Source organism: Anguilla rostrata, chromosome 4 (genome assembly GCF_018555375.3).
Source record: "Anguilla rostrata isolate EN2019 chromosome 4, ASM1855537v3, whole genome shotgun sequence".
Classification (NCBI taxonomy): domain Eukaryota; kingdom Metazoa; phylum Chordata; class Actinopteri; order Anguilliformes; family Anguillidae; genus Anguilla; species Anguilla rostrata.
Window position 1 is genome coordinate 13,472,001 of NC_057936.1, and position 25,104 is coordinate 13,497,104.

At 42.8% G+C, this 25,104-nt stretch overlaps 1 protein-coding gene across 5 annotated transcripts in view; it reads right to left on the reverse strand.

Moving 5' to 3' along the window:
* Positions 1 to 2,200: 2,200 nt before the first annotated feature.
* The window catches only part of ccdc50a (coiled-coil domain containing 50a), a 34,747-nt gene continuing 11,843 nt past the window's right edge, over positions 2,201 to 25,104 (reverse strand). The window contains exons 3-12 of one of the 5 annotated variants that reach the window (XM_064330779.1): positions 19,962 to 20,091; positions 18,464 to 18,554; positions 17,292 to 17,394; positions 11,404 to 12,801; positions 10,878 to 11,002; positions 10,227 to 10,271; positions 8,916 to 9,023; positions 8,411 to 8,490; positions 7,588 to 7,694; positions 2,201 to 6,709 (exon numbers count right to left, since the gene is read on the reverse strand). In XM_064330779.1, the coding sequence (XP_064186849.1) occupies positions 6,684 to 6,709; positions 7,588 to 7,694; positions 8,411 to 8,490; positions 8,916 to 9,023; positions 10,227 to 10,271; positions 10,878 to 11,002; positions 11,404 to 12,801; positions 17,292 to 17,394; positions 18,464 to 18,554; positions 19,962 to 20,091 (2,213 nt within the window). In that variant the 3' untranslated portion in view covers positions 2,201 to 6,683. Of the gene's footprint in view, positions 6,725 to 7,587; positions 7,695 to 8,410; positions 8,491 to 8,915; positions 9,024 to 10,226; positions 10,272 to 10,877; positions 11,003 to 11,403; positions 12,802 to 17,291; positions 17,395 to 18,463; positions 18,555 to 19,961; positions 20,092 to 25,104 lie in introns of all 5 variants that reach the window. The other 4 variants (XM_064330778.1, XM_064330781.1, XM_064330782.1 and 1 more) reach the window with 4 other exon arrangements.

Here is a 25,104-nt window from a genome sequence, read left to right on the forward strand (position 1 = left end):
ACTGAAATGAAAGCTAACTTTCAAAGAATGCTGGATCCACCATAAGTGCAGACAACCGCGTGCTCTCTGTTCTCTAACCAAAATTATATTTTAAGTTACTTCGGATATTTCGACGAACTGGACTTACAGTGTTTATGTAAAGATTTAGCTTGCTATCACCAACCTGTCCTTTTCGCAGGTAAGAAAGTGACTTCATGTTAAGTGTAAAGTTAAATTTAAGCAATCCAGTTTTATTTTTCTGGTGGGTGAAAAGACCACAGGGCATGGTGTTGCAGTTTATAATCGTTAACGGCTATGGATACATCCCAAGATGGTAACAATATTAAACAAATGATTACAATTATGTCCTAGAAGCCTAATAGGCTAATATGTTACGATATGGTATGGCTACATGGTTTGAAAACAGCCTACATCATGTCTAGCACATCAGAGAAGTCAAAGATTAAAATTTATTTTTATTAATTTCAAACTCCCGGTTGAAAAAGGAACTGTCTGTCGTAACGTTGTTGAGTACGTTTTCCGCCCTTATTAAAAAGTGGAGGACTTCAAATTTTGAATATGTAAGATTGACTGCGCTTTGTCATGCAACAACCCCCGTCTGCAGAACAAGCAACATTTATAGCATTGCTATGGTCATATCTTGAATGAGAACCCCGTTTATATGGCCAGCAAATGATCGTTTCATTGGATAGGGTCAATTCAGGTACATCTGGACAGTGGGACATGTGCACTTTTGGGTGATGTGCTATACAAGTATTGCCAATAGGCCGTTTATATGATGTTGTATTAAAAACTTGTGATACGAAGGTTTTAAGTGGTATGGGGGTAATCCGAGTCTTCCTCAGGAAGAAGAACGCCAGGGAATTAAAGCACATGGTAAATTGTATGAAACAGCTAATCCTCCTCAGGGAACCCAAACTGAAATATGAAACAAAATATATTGTGTTGTTATAATGACATGTCAGAAAATTAATTCTAGTTTTTATTTTTATTTATTTATTTATTTATTATCATTATACTGTTTTTACTTGAGTTGTAGCACTGGCCTACTAACCTGATGGGGTTAAATAAAGTGGGACGGCAGTCTTCAGCCGAAGGGAGACATCGTCATAACCTCAATCTGTAAGGCAAAACAACATCCTGTAAAATGCTTTTTTTTAAAAACAAAACTTTATTAATCTGTGGTTGTTATTATGATTTATGTATTTGTTCATTTAAGTGGTTTGGCTTGACATATTATTTATGAAAATGTCTATGTAGGTTAGGCCAAATAAGTTTAGTATTGACCATAGCATACTGTATGCAATGCATAATGATTGTGTATTTTTATAAATAATATAGTATGTATTGAAAAGAGTGAAAAGGAGTAAAGAACGCATAATGTACAAAGGAAATAACCAAGTTTGAAGCAGTGGAATGAAAACTAAGAGGGGCTGGAAGACTGTCTACAAAGAGACAAGCCAAAAAGCACCCCACTTTACCGGAATTCACACCATTTCTATTTATTCTTTTATTTTAATAATTATTGAACTGCAGTTGATCCGTTGAAGAGCAACAGATATTCCTTCTCCTTATTATTGTTATTTATTATTGTGGATTTCTCATTCAGTGAAAATGTAAGCCTTGTCCTGAGATAGGCTTAATATGCTGAAAGGGCAGGTCAGAGCTATAGGATTATTAATCAACCACTGATCATGTGTGAAGGTGAAAATATCATTACAGTGGATACTAGCCAATTGAGATGCTGTTGCCCATTCGGCCAGAAATCTTGCCTGAAATTTCCAGAAGAATTTCAGTCATTGTTTCTGGTGGTGTGTGTGGCAGCAAACAGCAGACGTGACACGTATGTGAAATTCATCCTGTGTTCAAAGAAGTAGCGAAGAAAACTACCCTGCAAATGAACCGGAGATCATTCCGCCAAAGCGTAGACCCTTCCGTGAAAGGTGAAGCTCCGGGTGTAGGTGGAACCGGAGAGCTCGCATAGGCCTACGCAAAATACTGGCACAGCAGCGATCCGTGCTCTTGTTCAGAAAGCCATTTTGACATAACATTCTCTGGCCAGACGTACAGAGCAATGTTTCCACACGCAACGGCGCCGTCAAAATGCTAGGCATGTGGCAAGTCCTGCTTTAATCAAGCAGTCCTTTCCGTTGCGTACTTCCTCCTCCACTCTGAAGAACAGCAGCTGCGACCCACCGCGTTATCCGCTAAGCAGCATGACTTTATTGCTCTAAGCAGCCAATACATAACAACACAGTCTTCTTTAACAAATACTCTTTACACCATAGCAAATCAACATTAAAAATATAAAGGGACCGCCAGTTCTGTAAAAATTACAATTGGTCAATAATAAGAATAGAACATAAATTACTTTCCCAGGCACAGCAGACACAGACTTATTGAATTATTCATACCACAGGGATTTAGAAACAAAATCGTGGTCACTTTTGAGTGTTCGCACGGTCGAAGGGTGGTCGTGGCAACAGCACAGTTAATGGCAGAGAATTGAACAATGGACATTGATTGAACGGAATGAACAAGAAACACATTTAATTGGTATTAGCGCCATATTCTATGTGCCCTTTGAAAAACACCAGCAGAATCAATATCTCAGCAACGCAGTAATTTGTGCTTGTGCAAACGCATGTGCCTACGTACAATACTGCTCATATACATGTTCAGAGCAGTTTCACATTTAAATGTGGCTCCTTTCAACACAATGGAAGCCACCCAATTATAACGGAAAGGCATTTTTCCACACAATTTTTCTGCCAGACACGCAATTCATCAGAGATAATTAAAGCCATACACATCACATGGTTAAAAGTATGAAATGACATTTTAATAAAAATGCTACAGGCAACATAATATTAAACTGCGCCTATTTTGATTGGGGAAACTGATGCCCCGAATTGTACATCACAGCAGTAGAATGATGTGTAATGAAGCTGTAGGCTAACAGTACAGTACTAACAGTGGCCAGGGCAGGAGAGAGAAAGCACACGGAAAAGTATCAGAGCGAGCGGTGTGCATGACAACACTGCTCATTGGCTCCTGAGCTCTAAGCAGGAACCAATACACAGCTGTAAATCCCCTCTTCCCCAAGCCAAAACCTGAGCTTCGCCTACAAATCTGTTGGAATGCTTCTTTTCAGGTGACTGACCGCAGCCATTTGAAGACTTCATTGAAAATTAAAGAATAAAAGGAGAATTCTCTGCCTGAATATGCAGCTCATTAAAATTATAGCTTAAATTCATCTCAGTTCACTAAATGGAATTGGGTTGTGTTTTTTTTGTGTGTGATCCATTGTATGATATTTACAGTGGCACTTATGTTAAATTTGCAGAACCTGACTTAAGTGCAACAGTACACTGAGATTAGTCTTAAATCTTACTTAAATCTTAAATACTTCTACAATACTGTGGGTAACCACAGCTGAATGCGGAAAAGTAGCATGTATACACTAAATGAGAAAATTACCCTTTCCCATTATCATTCAGTGATAATTAACCACCATAGAATCCAACATTTCAGAGGACACTAGACTCTACCAGTTCAATTGGAATACCAGAAATACCAAAATTTCAGTTTTGTCTGATCACTGATGAGAGGTTATTTATTTCTTGGTGCACAGATCTCTGAAAATAAAAACTGCCAGGTCATCAATAGAAATTGTGCTGAAATTGCTGTTGTGATATAACAGTTTCATATTCTGAAATATGATTGCATTTACTGTACTCATTGTCAAGGGCTGATGACATGTGACTGTGATATCTTTCAGTTCTGGAGTTCGGTTTAATTTCATTGTGCTGCTTACAACCAAGAGCTTCAAGTACAGCTTTGTTATATTGATTTTCTCCCTTCTGTAAATGTTGCCTTCCGACTAATTTCAATAAAGAACATTTTAATACTCTGTTAAAATCCTGTTTGTGCTTCCTGTGAGAGGATTTGATAAATGCAAGAATATGTGGGATGAAGGGATACGTTTTACCAAGTGTAGAGCTCATTGTCACGTCAGTGTAGTTCTTTTTTCAGGCAACAATATCCAGATTTTTGTTTCCACAATTTTGTTGCACTGAAGAAATGATTTTAACTGGGTGTCATAATAGATTATAGTTTTACATTCCCAATTCCCATACATTTTGTAAAGAGGGAGGACATCAATATGCTCACCAGATGGCGCCATAAAAAGTACTTGAAGGAATATCACCTTCCAGCAAATGCACGGTTTCGTCATTGGTTTTCCCAATTTAAAACCACTGAATTGTACGTTTTCATCCAAATAATACTGAATGGGATTCATTTGGCACAAACAATATGATATATCCTTAGATTAATAAGCCTATGTGTATCTGAAAGGGTGCAAGTGGGCTCAAGACCTAACCAAACTCAACAAACACCTGATCCAAATTGATTATGGAAGGAAGAACTCAAGATGTTAGTTACAGTATTTGATGGCATACACAGGCTACAATTCCACTTGACAATGTGTGTTTGTAACTGAAACAGTCAAGAAATTGTCAGTGGCCATTTTAAATGGGTCCCTCCTCCATCAGCAAGTATTACAGCCTTTTGTCACCACCTTGTGGAATTAACTATGCTATACTGACCATGAGCTGTTTTACATAAAAACAGACCTTTGTATTATAAGCACAGCTACATGACAATCATTAACTGAGAGGAGATAAGCAAGTCATTTTCAATTTTCACTCACTTGAATGATACGGTTATATAATACTAGACACAAAAAGGCAAATGTCACCCTGTATTTACTTAGGCATTTGTACAGAATGGTTTGTTTTTATCTTGGCCATCTTTTCAGACATTTATATGGGAATGAGATATTTAAAGTACTGGAACATGTTTTATACAGAGCTGGGAATACCATGGTAAAATATCTTTACAGAATGAACAAAAAAGCACAATAAAACAGTAAAAAATATATATACTCAATAGGTGTGACTGCTCCCAAGTTTCCTCCATTGATAATGCCAGTCTAAGGAATGGAGAAGGAAATGGGCTTTGGCTTGCTATGGGTCCCCTCATAGGTCTGCTTGGAGTTCTTAGTTAACAAATTCGGTCTCACTGCTGTACAGTCTTGATTGGAGTGCTACTGGTGTCCCAATGACATGATTTATGAACATATGTACAACTTCATGCTTTATACAGATTGACATTTTTCACAGTAGGTCACATGGATTCATTTTCAAGCAGAGGCTTAAAGGGGCATTTTGGATATTTTATCGTGTATGAAACATAACTTCAGTGGCCGAGAATAATGCTGCAGTTGGACTGGGTCCGAAGTCCCCCTCTGAACTAACATGGATAGTATATCATTGATAATATTTTGATGTTCTGGAACATTCTTCATGTCATATACTATTTCCAGTAGCAGCTCAGAGCTGCCTTAGCTCCAGTTATGTCATCTGCAATATCTTGGCCAACTTCGTACTCATCAAGATAAAATTTCTATATTTTCTTCAAAAAAACCAAATGGCTTTAGCACCCTTTCAAGCCTCTTGAGTAGATCACCCCGGTCTATATTTCAAACAGGGATATGGTCAGGTAGAGCTCCCTTAAAAGGTTTCTTTTTCAGCACTATACCTGCCATTCAAGTTATTTTAGCCTCTAACATACATAGGACAGCGATGCAGAGAGAATGCACGTGGTTTCTGAGTCAATTTGTGCATTTCAACAATGCCAGGCCAACTGCTAATTGTTCAGTTCTCCAGTTCTCCTGTCTTGTGACCCCCTCGGTCAAACAGTGAAATGACAAAAAAAGAAACGTTAAAATAAAAGTGCTCCATGATGCGACCGTATGCACTGAAACTGGTGTCCTTGTATGATCTTAACTCGCAAAGGAATGGTGTAACAGCGACGTGGAGATGAGTCCATTCCTTGCCCGCTAAGGACATAGAGTGATCCCCTAAAAATGAAAAATGGAACAGTCTACTTGTGACATCACGGTCTTCTTAAACCTGTTACATGGAGCACTATGGTGTGCAATAGATACGTGATTAGAAACATCAAGCTTCCTGCAACTGTATATATATATTATTTTTTTTCTGAGATAAAACAATGAAAAGTTTCCCTTCAAAGGAAAGAAGGGTAGGCAGTACGGCGATGGCGGAACTAAGGTACCGTCGTCTTTTAAAAGTCGGTGGAGCTGACCGGTGTTGCATGGCTCCACGGGGGATGGAGGGGGCATCAGGAAGTACACATAGCTACGCCTGACATCGAGTCGGCAAACGTCCAGCCCGCACGAACCGAGAAACAGAGGTGACTCCACCCACTGCCAGAGAACGCCTCCACAACCGAAAAGCGGGGCAAAGGTAACAAAAAGCCCGCCTTTCCTCAGCGTGCCGGCGTCAAAAGGGGACTCCCTTCCTTTTGTTGTTCCTGGGGTGGAGCCAATCACAGAGCCGAAAGAAGACGGGGCGGGGTTCGGCTGTCGCTGCACACTTCTCAGAACTCCTCTTTGTCCTCAGCGGGCGTGCCGCAAAGCACGTAGGGAAATTCCACTGCCTTCTCAGAACTGCCCCGACGATCATCTGTAAACAGCTTGCGATGACGAGTAAAAGGAAATAAAAACAAAATAAATAAAAAAAGAGCGATGGAGAAAGGTTGGCTGGGAGCCTGGGTCACTGCCTGTAGTAGGAACCTGTGAGAGAGGGACCAGAGCTTCAGTCTGATTTCCTTTTCAGTTCAGCTGGTTTCCCTTTACCTACAGAAATATTTCAAATTACTCCAATTATTTCATAAGCAAACAGTGAATAAACGGCTGGCTCCAACTGGTGTCTGAAGGAAAAAAAGGCTGTTTGGTAGGACTTACCAGATACTGTCCCGTGTTTAATTTATTAAAGTGTCGTACGAGCCCTGTCATTAGTGACAGAGCAGTACGTCCAACTCAGTACTTCCTACAGTGCTCATTCACGCGTACCAATTCACAAAATCAACTTCAGTGCTAAGCTAATGTTAGGTGATAAGCACACAGACACATGAGCACACACTCACAACTTTATTGAACCAACACAATTTTCAAGGTTTCTCCCCCATGAAAGCACTAATTTTCGTGTGAAAGTCACACGGAGTCAGGCCACTATTTCTCCTCTAATGGTGGCTTCCTGCAGTTGCCAGCTGTGCGGTGGTGGTGTTTGAGTTACAGCAACAAAAGCCAAGGAACAGACTCTCTACATAGAAAACATAGCGTGCATACTGTACACACAACTACACTGACGTACTGAGCAGCTGAACACAAATCATCTCTAGCATTTGGACTCAATCACCCTTGATACACTGTAGAAACAATCAGCCTCCACACCACACCGGCAATCGACCCTGTTCCTGGAGAATTAGCATCCTGCAGGTTTTCCCACTAACCCTGACATAGCACACCTCATTCAACAGCTAGTTGAGCTCATAATTAACCAGGTGTGCCAAATCAGGGTTGTAATGAAAACCTACAGGAACAGAGCTGGATACCACTGCTCTAGACTAGACTCTAGAATTTTCCATACGGTGTGTATTTTGCATATGGTGCCAGATAGCGTCAGGAAGCCTCATGCAGCAGTGGAAGGGTGGGGTCACCTTTATATGCAGTTTCAGGTCTGGAGGAGGGGCGGGCATCGTAGGGGGATGCAGGGTACGCGTAGCTGGAGTCCACATTCTCGTAGTCGTGCGAGCGAGGCGTCGGCCTGCCGAAGAGAACGTCCCAGCCAGTGAACTCTCTCACAGTGAATGGACTTTACTGAACCTCTGGCTCTGACGCCATTAGCAACCCACACACTTTGTCAGAAACACACATGGGCCTGCCAGTTTCCTTTTGCCACGGCCCATTTAGTTTTCATTACCGACTATCTCCCGCTGTCGTTTTTTTTTTTGTGGCCTGGTGGCTTGGGGGGACTTGCAAAAGGAAACAATCTCATGCGAGCTTCCATGTGATTTTAAATCACCTTAACCCCCCCCCCCCCCCAGACCCCCCCCCCACCACTCTGGTCTGACAGCCGGGGCTGACGGATTGGTTTCTTCTCCTGAAATAGCCTTCATTTTTCCTTCTTGCCTTTTTTTTTTTTTTTTTTAACTGCGTAAGCTATTGACGTCAGTTGAGGCTTTTCATAGCTTCATTAAAGTAATGTACGAGTTACACACTGGCTCTCTCTGGCTTGGCACTGTGAAAGCTGGTCAAGAGTAATTGATTTTCCTGGACCTCAGGTAGAGACAATCTAAGTCCTTTCATTACACGCATTCACGTAGAAATGGCAAACCGCTGTAAACCCAGAGAACTCTAATCACATTAGTGTCGTATTAATTTTATATGATGTACAGGAGAACTATGCTCACTGGCCAGACAGGAAACTCACACACCAGTGGGCAATGGGAGAGTTCTGAGATCAGTTTGGATCAGTCCTACCTGGCAGGTTTGTGGTTCCGAGGTCTCTGGTATTCGTAGTCCTCCTGTGTCCTGGGTTGCACTACTTCCTCTGGAGGTGGCTAAAGCATGGTAAAACGTGTTGACTGGCCCTCACAGACCAATAATGCAACAACCAATCATGCAGGTTACACTCAAAAGTGTTCGGCCTCTCACACACGCTGACTATCACATCTCTACTAGCACTATTTATAAGTACATTTTTTAAGCTTCCCATTAGAAATCAACATTAAAAATGGGTTTGGTGTGTGGCAAGCTTGTATGGTAACTGCCACTGTGTAATCCTCTATTGTAGATCACCTTCATGACAAAGCTTACTGATAATTCCCATAACATGAAAATGACAGTGCAGTTTCAAGTACATATCCTGACTATGCTAACACCCGTCACATCAGCAACAGCCTTATAAATACAAGGATGACTATAGGAGCCGAGGCTGTAGCTATTTGAAGGCAAAATGAAAGCAGGAAAACCGCTTGGGAGTCACCTTCCAGTCGCCCTCCTGCTTTCTCCTTTCCACGCAGGGCTTCTCCCGGTCTCTGGACTTCTTGTACATCTTCTTCTCTTCCTCCATCATCAATAGCCGGGCAATTTCCTTTCAAAAACAGAATTCTCAGTCAGCTTCTCTCAGCGGCATATTTCCCATTTGTTTGCACTTTCAGACACGCCCTTCAGCTGGCCGTAGAATACTACAAATATTGACAGTAAGGTGGACACACCTCTCAGGTTACAGTTTTTTTTAAATTTAACACTCACTCTAGCAACAGACTCTTCCAGAGATACAGAGTGACAGAGGTACCGGGTGCCAAAGGAGACAAGTCCAGGGAACTGAAGGCAATATCTTAAATTGCATAAGAAGCAGCCCATGTAAATCTGAGACACTTGGAATAAAACAAAGGACATCTTTCCTTCATTTTTGGTCTATCGTCACTAATTCCTTGGAGATACGACAGCAAGCCAGTCGACATGGATACCTTTCACAAGTTCTCCATGTTTAGAAAAAAGTTGTTTGTTGACAGGTTCCAAACTATTTGTTTTTCCCTCCTGGTTCAGCAAGAACATTACTTAGTTCACAGGGTCATTGGCGATTCAAAGACCTAAAAGTGACCTATTCTCCTCCAAGGTCGTTCTTTTCTTTCTTTTGCTAAATATGTAATTGCTAAGGTTAGTAGTAGCACTCGCTGTAGTATCAGGTTGGGATCAGGAGTTCAATGTTCTCCATGTGAATTTAGATTGGGAGGTAATTAGCAGCGATTTTCCTATCCTTTTGTATAAGAGACTATTGTTCATCAGTCAGTACATTAATTAGTGCAAAGAGCATATGGACTCCTTATTGTCCTTATACAAGCATACCACACCGGGTGAACCTTTGTATCTGGCTGGGCGCAGACCCATAGGTATCAAGATCTGTAGTCAGAACCCCAACACCAACTTGTCCCCCATAACATTGGCATTCCAACAACACAAAATATGATTACATTGTCTTATGGAGAACCTAAGTTTTACATAACACCGATCAAGTAGGATGATTGCCAACTGAGCACTGTCTCTTTATCACACCTGCTGACTCCTTGTCAGCACAGTAAACAGTTTGTTTTCCTTTGGGCCCGTTTCTGTAAACCGCCTTACACTGTTTTGACCAGCTGGTTGGATGCAGTACACTTTGTCATTGAACAAATCTATAAGGGTTTGATTGTACACTATTTATTTTAATGCTCTGCTATGCTGTATCCACTATTTTTGTCCAGTGTTATTTGTAGTGAAATCTCCAGACACAGCACAACTATTCATCACCCACCTCATCTTGTGCAACCTGAGCAGCTCTTTTGTCCATTTGACTTTCCTGGTAAGAAAAAACAATAACGAGAGTGATCTGTGTCATTGTTCACTTATCCACCCACTGCTGCATCCACTTTAAGCAGACTGCATACAGCACGAGTGTAGAATCTGAAAACCTTCATTTTAAGACACTACACAATTCTGCACTTGGCAAAAAATTAAATACCCATGACAAAAATCAAACCACATCAATGTAAATGGGGTAATGACTGCAGGTTTACCGCCCAGAAGCAAATTCGCTTAACCGATAACTCAACTGTTTTACTATAACTATTTAACATCACATTCTGGGCTAGGGAGGCTCATTGTTATCATTCAAAAGTTAAAACAATAAGTATTTAGTCAAGTCATTTATTTATGTATTGTGATAGCAATCCAGTTATATATAATTTGTGTCTGCATTTTAAGTTTGTTTCTGAAAATTCAGTATGAAGAGAGTTACACAATCTGCTGTATGAAACTCAGGGACTGACACCATTAGTGGTCAAATTTACACCACAAAAGTACCACAATTATAAATACATTTTTTTCCCTGGACCGTAACTGTAATATACAAAAGCAGGATAATGGTCGCTAGAAAAGCCAGTAACATGATGCTCATTCCTCTCACCTTCAGCTCCTGTTCCTGCAGCCTTCTGGCCACCTCCATATCCTTGAGTTCCTGCTCCCGCAGATCCAGACGAGAGATGCCCTGGGTGGCCTCCCTCAACCCAAACTCGCCTCGCAACTTCCTCCCTGAAGGGGGCAGCACAAGCATACCGCCTTACACAAAATAGTCACCACGAACCATAGAAACAGGCGCACACACCAAGCGTCAGCACAGTCCCCTTAAATCACACAGAAATAAATTGAAAAGCCACACAAATCACGGAAGTGCCAAAATAAATAAAAAAACCCATGAAATTTCCCATGAGGCAGGGAAGAAGGTGCAGAGACAATTTCAATTATTTTGGAGAATTTCAAATTGCAGGTGACAACCTCGATTTAGTTTGGGAAGAAAAGGTCTCGGCACCAGATTCCTGAAGAGAGAAGGTGAAGTAGATGAAGATGCCGAGGGCCTTGCCCGTTACCACCACCAGCAGCAGCAACGGATTGGGAGGCAGCGCAGCGGAGCGGAGACGCCAGCACGCTCGTACCTCGCTCCCTGGAGTGGGAGCGCGCTCCTGGGACCTCCTTGCGGGGGTCCCGCGGCTCCCGCTTCTCCCCCCTCCTGTGTGTCCGGGCGCTGTGATCCTCGAACACCTCGTCGGGCCCTGACTGAACCCTCTGCCTGCCCATCGACTCTTCCCACTCTTCCCCTGACCATGCCCTGCGTTGGTTGGGCGTCGAGTCGTCCAGGCCTCGGTCTCTGCTCTTGTCCCTGTCTCTGCGTCTGTCCCTGCTGGCGTCCGGGTCTCTATGTCTATTGTCCCGGTCCCTGTCCCTGCGTCTCTCTTGGCTACCGTCCCTGTCTCTGTGCCGGTGTCTCTCCCTGCTATCGTCCCATTCTTTGTGTGGGTGCCTCTCTCGAGTACCTTCCCAGTCTCTGTGTCTGGGCCTGTCTCTGCTCTTGTCCCCATCCATTTGTCGATCTCTGCTCTTGTCTCTATCTATATGTCGATCTCTGCTCTTGTCTCTATCTATATGTCGATCTCGGCTCTTGTCTCTATCTATATGCCGATCTCGGCTCTTGTCCCTGTACCCATTTCTACCTTTGTCTCGGTCTCTCATCCTCTCCTTTTCTTTTTCTACATTTCTCTCCCCGGCCCGTTCCAATTCTTTCTCCCTCTCCCAGTCTCTCTCAATCTCCTTCTGCCGGTGCTCTCTTGCCCTCTCCCTCTCCCTGTCAATTTCTTTTTCCTGGGCGTGCTTCTGGTGCTCAGGGGGTCTCTCCTTCCTGCGCACCACTCTTTCAGGATCAGGTGGATCGAGCTCCTTGCGCAGTTCCTGTCTCTCCGGAAGGAAGTCAGAGCCTCCGCTAGCCTCTGCTAGCAAATCCTGGCTAGCATCACCCTTCCTGTGCTCTGGAGCCTCGTCTTTGTGATATCTTCCCTCCCTGGGGTTTGAGGAGTAATATTCGGGATGTTTGCCGTGGTCAGGGTGTTTATCCTGCCTTGTTTTAGGGGTGTCATATATGGGGTATTGGCCCCTGCTGGAGTCTGTGGGGTAGTGTTCAGGGTATCTGCCCTTGCTGGAGTCTATGGGGTAGTGTTCAGGGTATCTGCCCTTGCTGGAGTCTATGGGGTAGTGTTCAGGGTATTTGTCCCTGGTAGAATCTGAGGGGTAGCGTTGAGGGTATGTGTCTTTGCTGGAGTCTGAAGGATAGCGGTCTTTGCTGGGGTCTGATGGGTAGCGTTCAGGATAGCGGTCTTTGCTGGAGTCTGAAGGATAGCGGTCTTTGGTGGGGTCTGATTGGCAGCGGTCTTTGCTGGAGTCAGAAGGGTAGCGTTCAGAATGGTTCTGGTCTGCCGAACTGTGTTGAGGCACCCTGTCCTGCCTGGATGGTGGAGGCTCACCCTCTGAGTATCTGCTGGGGTCCAGTGGGGGTCGGAAGGCTGAAGGGAAGCCGGTGGGAGGGGCAATATAATGAGACAGTGAAGACAGACAGGTGAGCCAGGCTGGATTAGTAAACACAATGACTGGTTAGTTGAGGTGACAATGACAACATACAAAATGGCAAACACAAAACCACTAAATAAAGCATGCATTTTAGACGAAAAAGAAAAGATGTAGCCTCAACCAAAGACAAAACAAACAAGAAAAAAAAAAAAACATTTAAATATTTTCACCCTTGCGCGGCTGAGTTCCAGTTAAACTCTTAAACAATTCTAAAACGTAATAGTACAGTGCAGCATGTCTTGCAAGAAAGCTGTTGCAATTAGTAACTATGAGCCTATCTGAGGCTGACCTCTCATAGGCCCTTTCAAAAACAGCCTAGCCTGAATCATCCAGGGGAATTTCTTGCAGTTAACGTTCATGCAAATCATTCTCCACACTGAAGCTTAAAGTGTGTGACAAGCCCATGGAATGTCCGGCATTCAGAGTTTGCAAAGGTATTCGAATATCCTCGGCTTTACGTTAAGAGAGAAAGGTCCAGAGAAAAAAAAGGTTTCTCCTATCTACTTCTCATAATATCTACTCATCATAATAATCACACTTATATCTACGCTCCCCTTACTCATTTGCAGCTAGAATCAGAAATTTAGGGAAATTTCATGTACTGATTTGAACACACAACTTAATTTTAATTGCTGTATGCATTATATTTCCAATGAGTGAATAAAATATGCTCTATGATGACATTTATTGCTTGTGCCAAAAAAATAGAATTAGTGTAATTATACATTATGACAAGATGGCGCATTGCGATCCACTTGAGTGCCATTCAGACAGCTAGTCTTATAAACAGTCTCTTGTAGTACAAATGAGAGCAAAGAAAAATCTTCGTAATCCAGGCCCAACAAGGGCTTGAATGTCCAAAATTCTTTGCAGTTTATTCCTGAGGCTCCTCCCCCTTTTTAGAGCTTACTCCTAGCACGTCACCATCATACTGACAGCTTCACAGAGGATATGAGTCATTTCTGCACTGTGAATGAAACTTCACCCCTTTTTTTCTTTCCTCTGCTGATTATTAGTAGGTAAAAAAAAAAAAAAAAAAACACATTTTAAAAGCCTTTCCATTTCCACTAATCTGATTCAGACAGGCTGATTAGAGAAAGCATGTGTCCACCCCCTCATTTCCTCTGTGGTGAAGGAAGTCATTGCTGATACTGCGGGAGCCTGCGACTGCAGCATGCTGACACCTGTGTGGGCATTTGAGTGTGCATGCACACCGGTGAGGTGATAGCCCTTTCCTTTACATGGACAATTTTTTAACGCCCTACAAGTATGCTGCCCTGGGGCGGTTATCTAAGTGCAAACAGTAGTCCAGGAAAAAAAATCTTGGGTGTTAAATAATGCAAACAGATGGATGGAGGTTTGTACGTTTTCTTCAATGTAAATAAACGGAAAAGTGTGACCAAGACAGAAACAGGAGTGCAACGCAACACACGTTCCTGGCACACGTGGAATGAGCATCGCACGCTCAGCCAAGTGCTCCTCTTCACGCGGCAGGTGCACCATGGGAGAAAGGCCGTGCAACGTGAAGAGCAACTGATTAAAGGGGAAACACAGGTGGACGTGTGGAAGGAGAGGGCAGTGTGCGTGTATGTGTGTGTGTGTGTGTGTGCGCGTGCGTGTGGTTGGGTCAGGTTGGGTAAAGCAGCACGTGGTCTGGTCAGCCTGGCCAGTACTGTTGTAAAGAGCTTCCCACTCAGGAAAGCCATCTGGACTGAAGGTTCTCCCGCTGCATGGCCGACACCCAGAGGACAAAAGAACCACCAACAGTTCAGTCTTTCTCTCCGTCTCTCTGCCCCTTTACGACCACTGAATCACACCATCTTCAGTTCAGACGTATGCACAACAGAGTTATTTCTGACGCGTTGTCAATATCCATACCCTGTAGTAGATACCGCTCCCAAGAAGAATGTGATGTTAGAATTAAGAATAATTCACAGATCAGGGTAGTTTTTTGGGTAATAATCGATATGTGAAAAATTAAAAAATAAACTGATCCAAGGTTGCGGTGTGACAAAATATTTGGTTTACTAACATCTAGAGCAGTGGTAACCAACCCTGTTCCTGGATATTTACTGTCCTGTAGGTATTAACTCAGCTCTTTTTGAGCTGCTAATTAGTAGAATCAAGTGGGCCAAATCAGGGTTAAAACAAAAATCTACAGGACGGTAGATCTCCAGGAACAGAGTTGGTTACCACTGACCTAGAGAACTGATTTGTGATAGATTCACTTGACAACTAAATGCCTGACAATAATGAAATGGTTCTACTGATTTGTAGCATTGAATGCTAGTAGGGAGGGATGTGCAATGCATGACCTGAAGGTTAGATAAAAGTTAAGTAAATAAAAAAATAAAACAAAATTGAATAAAAGTAAACTGACGCCAACAGCAGGACAGCAAATGCACTTATTTGTTTTCTTTGAGGGAGCACGTTGTGTCTGCATGCACATGGAAACCGTCACACCTCCCACACAGAATAAATACTTGGTTGACAAATTGCGAAAGCTCAAAAAATATGCAAAAAACACATCGTCAGACGTGTGCTTTGGCAGCTTGGGGTGCACAGTATCTGTGGAATTTCACAGTTTTAGTCATCATGCTCTAGCTGTTTCTTCCCCCAATCCTCATTCCTTATTGTCATAGATTAGCTATGCCAAGATATCTCAGTCCTGGCAAATAACTAATCTTCTCAATTCATTTTTAAATAGACTTTTTATTTCTCAACTGAACACATATACAGGATGGAGGGTGCTCCCATTCTATGCAGAGAGTGTATCACATTTAAACATTTAAATGTATAGCTACTTACAAATTGCCTATTTTCTGCTTCACACACCTCAAATCCAAAGCCAATGCTTTGGCGCGTCATACGACAACATCAATAACCACGTGTGGTTATATCTATAGAGAACCCACAATGCTTTGAGGGTGAATCCCACAGCTTTATTAAGAGCAGGAAGGGTTCGCTTTCTTTCCCTTTTTTCCAGAGGGATACAGGAAACTCTGATGTGAAGGGGCGGGCCGGCTCAAGACAAAAAGCGAGCAGATGGCCAGGACAGGGAGGAGGCTGCAGCCCACGTACGTAAACCAAAGCCAAGTCCCTACTTCCAAATGGCCGGGGCCGGGGGCGTCATATTAGGAACGGGACAGCATATTAGGAACAAGCGAGGTCGAATCTGGCAAGCCCATCACGCTACTTTCAACCCCTGCACCGCCGCCACTGAAGGTAGCGCATGCTTACCCAGAGACAGTTGAGGCAAAGACTGTTCCGGCGCTAGCATTAGCCTCGCTCGTAGAAATGATTGACAGCAACAATTAGCGAATCTTCTATTCATTGTGAACAGCCGCACTATGGATTGTGGGTAGGAAAAATGAATGGAAGTCAACTTCAGCTTCATTAAGGGCGCTAATTAAACCCTAATAACAATGATTAGAGATCTTTTATTCTCATTTTTTCTTCTTCATGCATGAAAAAACTTGTCTGCCACAATGTATGGTGAATGACAACTAATATTTGTCCAGCTAAAACAAAGTGGTTTTGACATGATGTTCCATTTTCTGGCACTGAAACCACAACTTATGGAATCTCATTTCAATAAGTTAGACCTGAGCCACAGAGTGGAAGAGATGTCATAAAATGCTAAGCTTACTAAACAGCATTACACTGTCATTTTATCTGCTCTTGCTGACATATCTCCTCATTATCAAAGTCTGTCTAGCTGAACTGCTGCGATTCAGAGCGCACGCCGGTCTCTAATTAAGCGCAGATAGTACAATGGCTTTTTATGAAGCGAGGGGCGCCTGCCAAATTTCAGCCAAAATTAATTACAGGATAAGCCATATACGTGGGCCTGTGACAGATCAGCAAGACCGCTCCATTTTAACCGTTTGGCAAGATTCAGCATTTCTAAATGGCTTCTTCAAAATGACACACTGTAAATGTCAAGCCCTTTTACAAAACCAAAGCACAGTGACTCTGAATGAGGCTCACATTTTTTCGAAATGGAAACAACGGTTAAAAATGACGTGCATAGGTGCTCAAACAGAAAAGGTCATGAAAAAAAGTGTAGTACTGTTAATGATAATATGGCTCCTGTTTTAGGTCTGGCACTTTGTCCAAGATCATCATGAAAAGGGAGAGAAACCTGTTTTATCTTACTTTCCTTTTCTGGCGAGAGACCGCCTTTAGGTGTGCATGCACGTGTGAGACAGAGAAAAATAACTCTTCATACCCACACATTCTCCCCCAAGGTGAACTATGCTTAGCAGCACTCTTAAATCACCACTGTCTCTCCGCCCCCCCATCCCCCGCCCCTACTCCTACACCTGCCACACATCATATGACATCATCCCCCCGGCAGGAGACCACACCCCAGTCATCTACTCCGCGGGAGACGGCTCGGCACGGCCTGTGCCTTCACACCCACCTCCTTTATCGTCGTAGAAGTCCTCCTCAATGCTGGCCTCCAGCTGTTTCTGCCTCCTCCTCTCCTCCTTCATCTCTTTCTCCTGCAGCTTGCGTGCGATGGCCTGGAGATGGACGGGGAAGAGGGGAGTTTGGTGAGATGGGGTTCCACAACAGTCTCAATGCAGCCTAGACGTTCTCATTTCTTCCACTGTTCTTAGAACACAGAACCTTTGCTAGCTTGTGGCATCAAAGAACAACCCTTGACACAATTGGTCAGGTCATTGGGCTTGTAAACACCAGAAGAAAAAGGAAGAAAAACCACTGAAAAACAAATTTAGGTTCCAAGTGGTTTCAAAATGATGTGGTACACCAGAGCCACGTGAATCCCTTCCCCGTGTCACTTTCGAGCAATGGACACAATGCTCTTGGCTGACCATATTGTCTGCTAAACAACCATTTGCTCAAGAAGAAAGCTGGTTAACTCAGAAACTAACATACATACATTCAATCCACATGGGAGTGGTGAAAATCAAGTCCTACTGTTTCAAGCAACTAGGATATTATCAAAGCAGTATATTAACTAGTTCAGTCTACCACTACAGTTCAAAACTGTTTGCAATACGTTAATATGGAGCCTGCAAACTTTCAAATTATTTGCCAAATACAGCACACTAACAATGGATAACAGTGATCATGTAACACTGCCACCATTGTTACAAATTGCAGCCAAGTGCTTCATTGTTGCTAAAGCAGCTAGAAAGAAGTACAGGAAGGATCACAGACACATTTGTAGTGGGACTTTCGCAGATGGTTTCACTTGATACGGTATACACGTCTGTCAGCTTTCACAAACAAAGCAGAAAAGGAAGGCTGAAACCAGGATGGATTAGACCAGGAGGGAGGGGAAGAAATCAGAGAAAAGGTTCCAATAGTAGAGGGCACCTAGGCCTGTTTTCCCAAACCTCGGAAGCTTAGTTTTCCTCACTGTTTTCGATTAACACAGCTAAGCGAGTCATGACATTCATTTGACTTTTTAAGAACTAGAAAGTGAACTGTGTAACAGTACTGTTAGTGATACCAAGTGCACACGTATGAGTTCTCATGAGGAAATGTCAGATTTATAACTGCTTGGCAGGGTGACCAAACACGTTCCCTGGGTTTTGTGTTGTTGCCAAATGTTTAGGCCCTCACCTCGTCATGCTCCTCCTGCTGTCGCTGCTGCTCGGCCTGCCGGACCAGCTGCTCCTGAATCTCCTGCGCAATCTCATTGTCGCTCCGCTCTCTGAAAAGGAGGGGGGGGGGGGCAGGAAGGCAGGGAGTGGGAGACACAGAGAAAATTTGACCCAAAGACCAACCCCCCAGGGGAACGTGGTATCACGCGTGCGAGACACCTGCTGAGGACCGACACAGATAAGGCTCTCCTGGATGCCCTTGGCTTCTCCACGTGTATAAAGGGAAGAGGTACCACCTGCATTAAAAGCAGGGGTGCAAAATCCAGGTTCAGTAAGTAAAAGTCTGCCCCAGTATTTTGTTCCAATCACCTGGGATTTGCTAAGAAGTATTCAGCCAGGAGGTAGAACTAATCAGTGAAATCAGCTGGCTGAGTTCTTGGGTAGAAGAAACATATGGCAGGACTTCTACTTTCTCACCCCTGGAAATTCCACCTCTGATTAAATACTGCTGAGAGATTCAAGTCTGCCACTCGATGGGCCTGTGCGTTACTGGGTGGCAAATATTTTCATAGACCAGGCGGAAGGTCAATAAAGCGGGGAGGATGAGCGCCGATGCGACGGACCGGTCTCCGTGCCCGATGTGAGAGCCAGCTCATTAGAGCAGAAGGGATGTACCGTGCCCCGGTGACAACAGAGAGCAGCGGGGCAGACCGGCCGGATGACACGGAGGACTGAGAGCTGAGCAGGCATGTCTTAAAGATATCATTACAGAGCTCTGTTGCTAAGCCCTCCACTGCAGCATCGGGCCCGGCCAGCTGGACCATCTCATCCTCCTCTCTCTGGCACATTCCATTCGTTTTCCTCACACAGGTCCCGGCACATGAAACATGCTTCTGGCCCTTTCAGATCTTGTGCTACAGTAGGATGGTGCAACCAGCTGGAAAAACCTGCTTCCTGTGATTTCCTGTAGGCCTATCAAAGACAGTTATTGGATAATTTATAACGTGCTGGTTTATAATACAGTCAGGTAATTCAGTCCAACACCCACAATGCCTATAATGTGTAAGCAAAGGTTATTTAGCTACTTGTATAGCTAAATGGCTACAAGAGAAAATACATTTGAATTATGCTAGCCTGATAAATATAATGGTTTTCACTTCAATTTTAGAATGGTAGTTTAATATCGCTAATATCCCCTGACACATATTAAACCTGATAGAACCCTATCTATAAGTTCTTATGTTTATGTACTGTCAGGCAGCTAATTAAAAGTCATTCATATTTATAAATGGCAGACATAGACCATTGAGGGTACAAATACACTGTCCTCTATACCACTTGCAATTAATTCCCACAACTACTCTGAATGTGAGATAGTTATCATGGGAGTACACTGAATTGGACTTCAAACCTCTGAATGACTCATATCAGATGATAAGTCAGTGATTATCTGCATACTGGACCGTGGATGGCAACACTGGCGTGTGGCGGGCTTGATTCTGGGTCAGGTGACCTACATGTCCTTGTGCTTTCTCTGAATGCGGGCCTTGGCCCGAAGGTCCTCCTCTTCCTGCAGCCGTTTGGCGACCTGCAGATCCTGCTGGACCAGACGACTCTTGTGAATGTTGGACGCCAAGTGACTTTCAACTGGAAAACACAAAAGAAGAGAACATTTGACAAATCAGAGAGGTTGCTTCCCACACATATTGTCCTGATAGTGAACCCATTTTATAACCTTCCTAAAAGGCAAGACATCAACCAAGAGAAGACAGTTTTCACGGGTTTAAAAGTGATTGATGTAGCACAGTAAATCTCAAGGAAATCTGAAGTGTCATCTCAAAATGCAACTGGTAAGAAGTTAATGAATGACTCACTTCACCAAGAGCTGATGAACCCTTTTTGGAAGGGTTCACCAGCTCATAATTTTAGACAAGTCAATTGACCTGATTCAAATGCTTTAAATGAGATATATAGTAAATTAGCTTACTGAAACCCATTAAGTGGGAAGAGCTGTTCTTTGCTGAAAAAAATGACTAAGAGCCAAATGTTCTTAGTTGGCCCTTTTTGCTTGCTCATTGCCTCACCATATGCTCAACCCTTGGAAGACATTGAAATGGCTGCAAAGAACAAGTAAAACCCACACAACTTCTTACTTCTTTGATTTTAAAGATAAATTTAAAGGAACATACAACTAACAGACAACAGATAACTAACAAGCAGGCTGTTTTGGTAAAAGTAGAGCCCGTTTCTGCAATGTATTTGAATTCTAACCTATTGCTTTTTTTGCATCACTTAGAAACAAAACAAGAACTGAGAAATACCAATTAAATACTTCCAGACCAGTGGCAAATATATAATGTACGTGAGATACATTATTCAAGTACAGTTCCCAGCATGCAAGTACTGTACTTACACACAGGGAACTGTAGCTGAAATGCAGCTCTGAAAATTGCATTCTGATGCCGATAACCACTAAAATTCATCTCAGCATATTCTTGTGTGTGTTAGGTGATGGAGTTAAGCAGTAAAATTTAGTCTTGTGCACAGAGGGCATTTGTGTGTATGTGTGTGTGTGTGGGTGTTTGTGTAAGCGTGCATGTGCGTGTGGGTGTGTGGAGTGAGTTGATTATAGCTACACTTTGATACAATCCCTTAAATTATTGTTCCAGCAATACAATGAATCCTTCAACTGTGGACACTTAGGTGAGTTAGCCACTTCATCACAGCACGGCCAGCGCTGAGCGCCAAGGCCAAGCCACTGTTTATGAGGATCACAACGGTAAATCCTGACACAGACAAACCAATTTAAACACGTCATTTGGCTTTTCCTGTCGTTGTTTTCCCACCACTCCAGGGCTCAACTATTAATGTAATGCGGTTTTCACAAAATGTAAAAATTCTGTCCCATGTTAGGGGTGATAAAGGTTGCACATTATGACAATTGGTTGTCATCAATAAATGGTAATAGTCTGGCCATAATAGCCTATGCAGACACTTCCCTGTTTTAAATAATAGCACAAATGGTAACTGCAACTGAATTTTCACCATTCATGGAAAAAGAAGAGCACAGACATCAAAAGTGGAGAACATGAGTCTAATGAACTACTGAGCACTGCTTTTAAGTTTGGCTGGCAAAAATTATACACTGAAATTTAAATATGATTAGGCTCAGGCTTCTTTTGAGCATGGAATTGCATAATGTTACAGAACCAGCAGTGCTTTGAATCCATCATCCCTCCGGCGCATGTATATAGCATCATCATATTGTGACCATACTCATAAGTTTGATTTAAAATCTATCATTTTAGCCGGGTTCAATTTTAAAAGTTTGACTTAAGATAATGAAATTTAATGCAAAAAAGGAAGCAACCAATGATAAAAAGGACTACAGTTGAGATCCCTAAACCTGAACCTGGAGAGCCAAATGGACTGTTTCAGGTTTATTTTCATGTTCATACCTCAGTCACTAAATTAGACCAAACAAACCGAATAAAGTGGGTTGGCAATGCAATAAACTACCCGAACTGATTAATTAATTGTTGTGAAGCAATGCAAAAACAGTACACTCTGTGGGTCTGAAATACAAGGGCGTGAAAAGGTTGTTACAGAGAGTTCAGAACAAGATAGCAAATAAAGCTGCAAAAGAGAAACATATTCAAGGCTGTCTGCACTGTTTATCTAACCCAACTACAAGAGAAAATATGGAAACTAAAAACAAATTTGGCTAAAATTTCCATTAGAATTTCTATAGAGATAAATTGACAGAGAGATAATTTTTATCGAAAGAAAGGCCATCTTGTTCTGGGTGTCTGGATGGAGTCCAGGAACAGAATCTTTCATTAGTCTGACAGAAGGAGAGAGTACTGGAGTATTAAAGTAGTTTGAAGGGCCATGTTATAATACGAACATCAGACACTTCAAGAAAGGTGTGAAAATGAGCTCTCTTCCCACACAGCAGTCTAAAATGGGTGACTGAAAAAGACTGACCAAAAAATTTGGCTGTGTGAGAGGCAGCACACGCATCCAAAATATCAGCTTATTTTTTGAAACTACTTTTTCGAGTGGTATCTCTATAAATTGGCAACATGAGGATAGCTTCATTTAGTCCACATTTGATAGAACTTGGGGAAAGGCTTCATAAGCACTTCCAAACATTGAAACAGCTCCATCAAGCTTCCCTAATCAGAATTAGAAAAAGGAGAATGCTTCATGCTTCATGCAAATGAGATTATGATTAGATTTTACACCCCATAATGCTTACTTACTGCAGTTCTTATGAATGCAGGAAGGAGGCACTCACTTCTAAGAGGGAGCCAGATTCTCGGGATGACGTCTCACCACACAAGCGGTGTGTTTGGGACGCAACGGCATTGTCTTTGCTGACTTAGTGTCAAGAAGCCATTTGGCCATAACCTTTAGACAAAGCTTTGTTCAGAGACAAGGGTGTGAAGGCTGTGAAGTAAAAATATCTGGCTCCTCCCGAAAATAAATATCGAGCTCAGCGGGAGCCGGCCGTCCTTACAAAAGACGAGCAGAAGGTGCTGTGGAACAATGACAGCGGAATTCATTCGCAGCACAACACGTTGGTGTCTCGGCCGGATTCTGAGGTGAAACGGGGCGAAAAGTGTCAGCGGTCTCATTGCGTACCGAGGCTCTTGATTCTGACTTGTCTCGGAGTTCTGCAAAATTCTGCTGCTCAAGGGAATTCTGACTCTAAAATGTGAGATTAAGCTCTGGGCACATTTTAATCTGGGTTCACAAACGGGAGCCCGCACACACAGTTCAGTAAGCCACAATAAAATGGCTTCCCTTTGGATTACGGTTAGCCACATAATGGAACTGTAAAATATCTAAAGATATTAGGAGTGTGTAAGCGTGTGTGTGTGTGTGTGTGAGTGAGAGAAAGATGTTATCGGAAACAGACGCTGCCAAACAACCAGATTTTCCTTTATTTAGAGAGCATGGGTGATAAAGTGTTGGAAAGGCCATCTGTTTGCGTGACAGTGACAAAGTCTCTGTGCCTGCAGTGGACAGCCGGGCTGTGTGACTGCACCGACCTCTGACCTCTGATGCGAGAGTGACAGAATGGCTATAAAAGCTAGATCTGTAACCATGGCAGTTCTGGGCCCTGCCTCCTTCAGTTTCACAATTCCTGCACCTGGAGGGAACTTCAGTCCACATTAAATCAGCAAGCAGCACTGGTCCAGCAGTTGTACTTTAACAGTGTTTTGATACAAATTTGTAAAATTAATTAATTTGGGGGATTAAATTAGACTTTACTATTATTTTTGGATTTTTTTAGGGACAATTTGCATAAGAAAACTTATTCAGCAGACATGCTTTTCCTGGGTGATAATGCATTGGCTGAATAATACATTGCATTTCAAACATTCTTTGACCAGTTAATGAAAATTACTTTACAGTGATATGACTGAAGCGTGACATCCACAAATTCTATAACCCGATGATTTAACTGGTACTTCACAATGATGGCTCCATAGCCATACCAAAAAAAAATACATCTGAAGAACTTGGGGATGTTATTTTGACTAGACATGTGCATTCTTTGTGGCTTGTAGAGGAAGTTATGTCTGAGCTAGAGATCTATTCTGGGTAGCCTGTGTTCTTGCGACAGGTCAGCTAAAAGGAAGGCCGTATGCTGAAGGATTTGAGAAGCGCATCTGGAACACAAGCATTTCCAATGCATTACAGAGGAAGGGCACTGGTGACTACAGTATTACCATTTTTAAGGATTTAACCAAAACAAAAAACTGGATATTTGGAGATTGTCACTGTCTGAAAAGGAGGGAGGTTGCAAGATGGAGAGAAAGAGAAAGAGGGAGGGCAAGAGACTGAGACTCCAATGACACAGCTGTCCCCTAATGAATTCAAAATCCCAGCTAATCCAATTGTCCCACCTACCTTCAGTCTCATCATGAATTCCTTAAAGAACCACAGTACAGACACATGCAGCTCAGTCCATGGGTACAGAGACCCAGGGGGCTCACAATGGATCTGTGCTTGGCTGTGGCTCAAATGGTAAATGGACTGCATTTATATAGCGCTTTTATCCAAAGCGCTTTACAATTGATGCCTCTCATTCGCCAGAGCAGTTAGGGGTTAGGGGTTAGGTGTCTTGCTCAAAGACACTTCGACATGCCCAGGGCGGGGTTTGAACCGGCAACCCTCCGACTGCCAGACAATCGGTCTTACCGCCTGAGCTATGTTGCCCCCAGATTGGGGCTCAAAACCACACAACAACATTCTTCTTGTATACAACCGGTGGATTGGGAGTTTGGATGTAGTGGAGCTTTCTTGAGCATATATGAGTGTCATAGCAGTTTCTACTGTAAGTATAATCGTCAGTAAGGTTCCTTTGTGGCGATTTGTACAAAAAAACTCATATTTGGCTAAAATATACAGGACAGTGGGCAGTTTAGTTTGCAATCTAGACTAATATGAGGAACTGCATGTCACTGCTTCCCCCATAGGGCTTTGATCTTGGTATGGCTGCAAATGGTTTAAAGACTACCATGAATTGGACTGTTTTTGGCTTAAGTTTCTGGAATGATCCAGATCACAATTACAGTGGAACAGCAGAGCTTAACCGACAAAGCATGATGATTAATAAGACTGGAATTCTAAGGACATCACAAATGG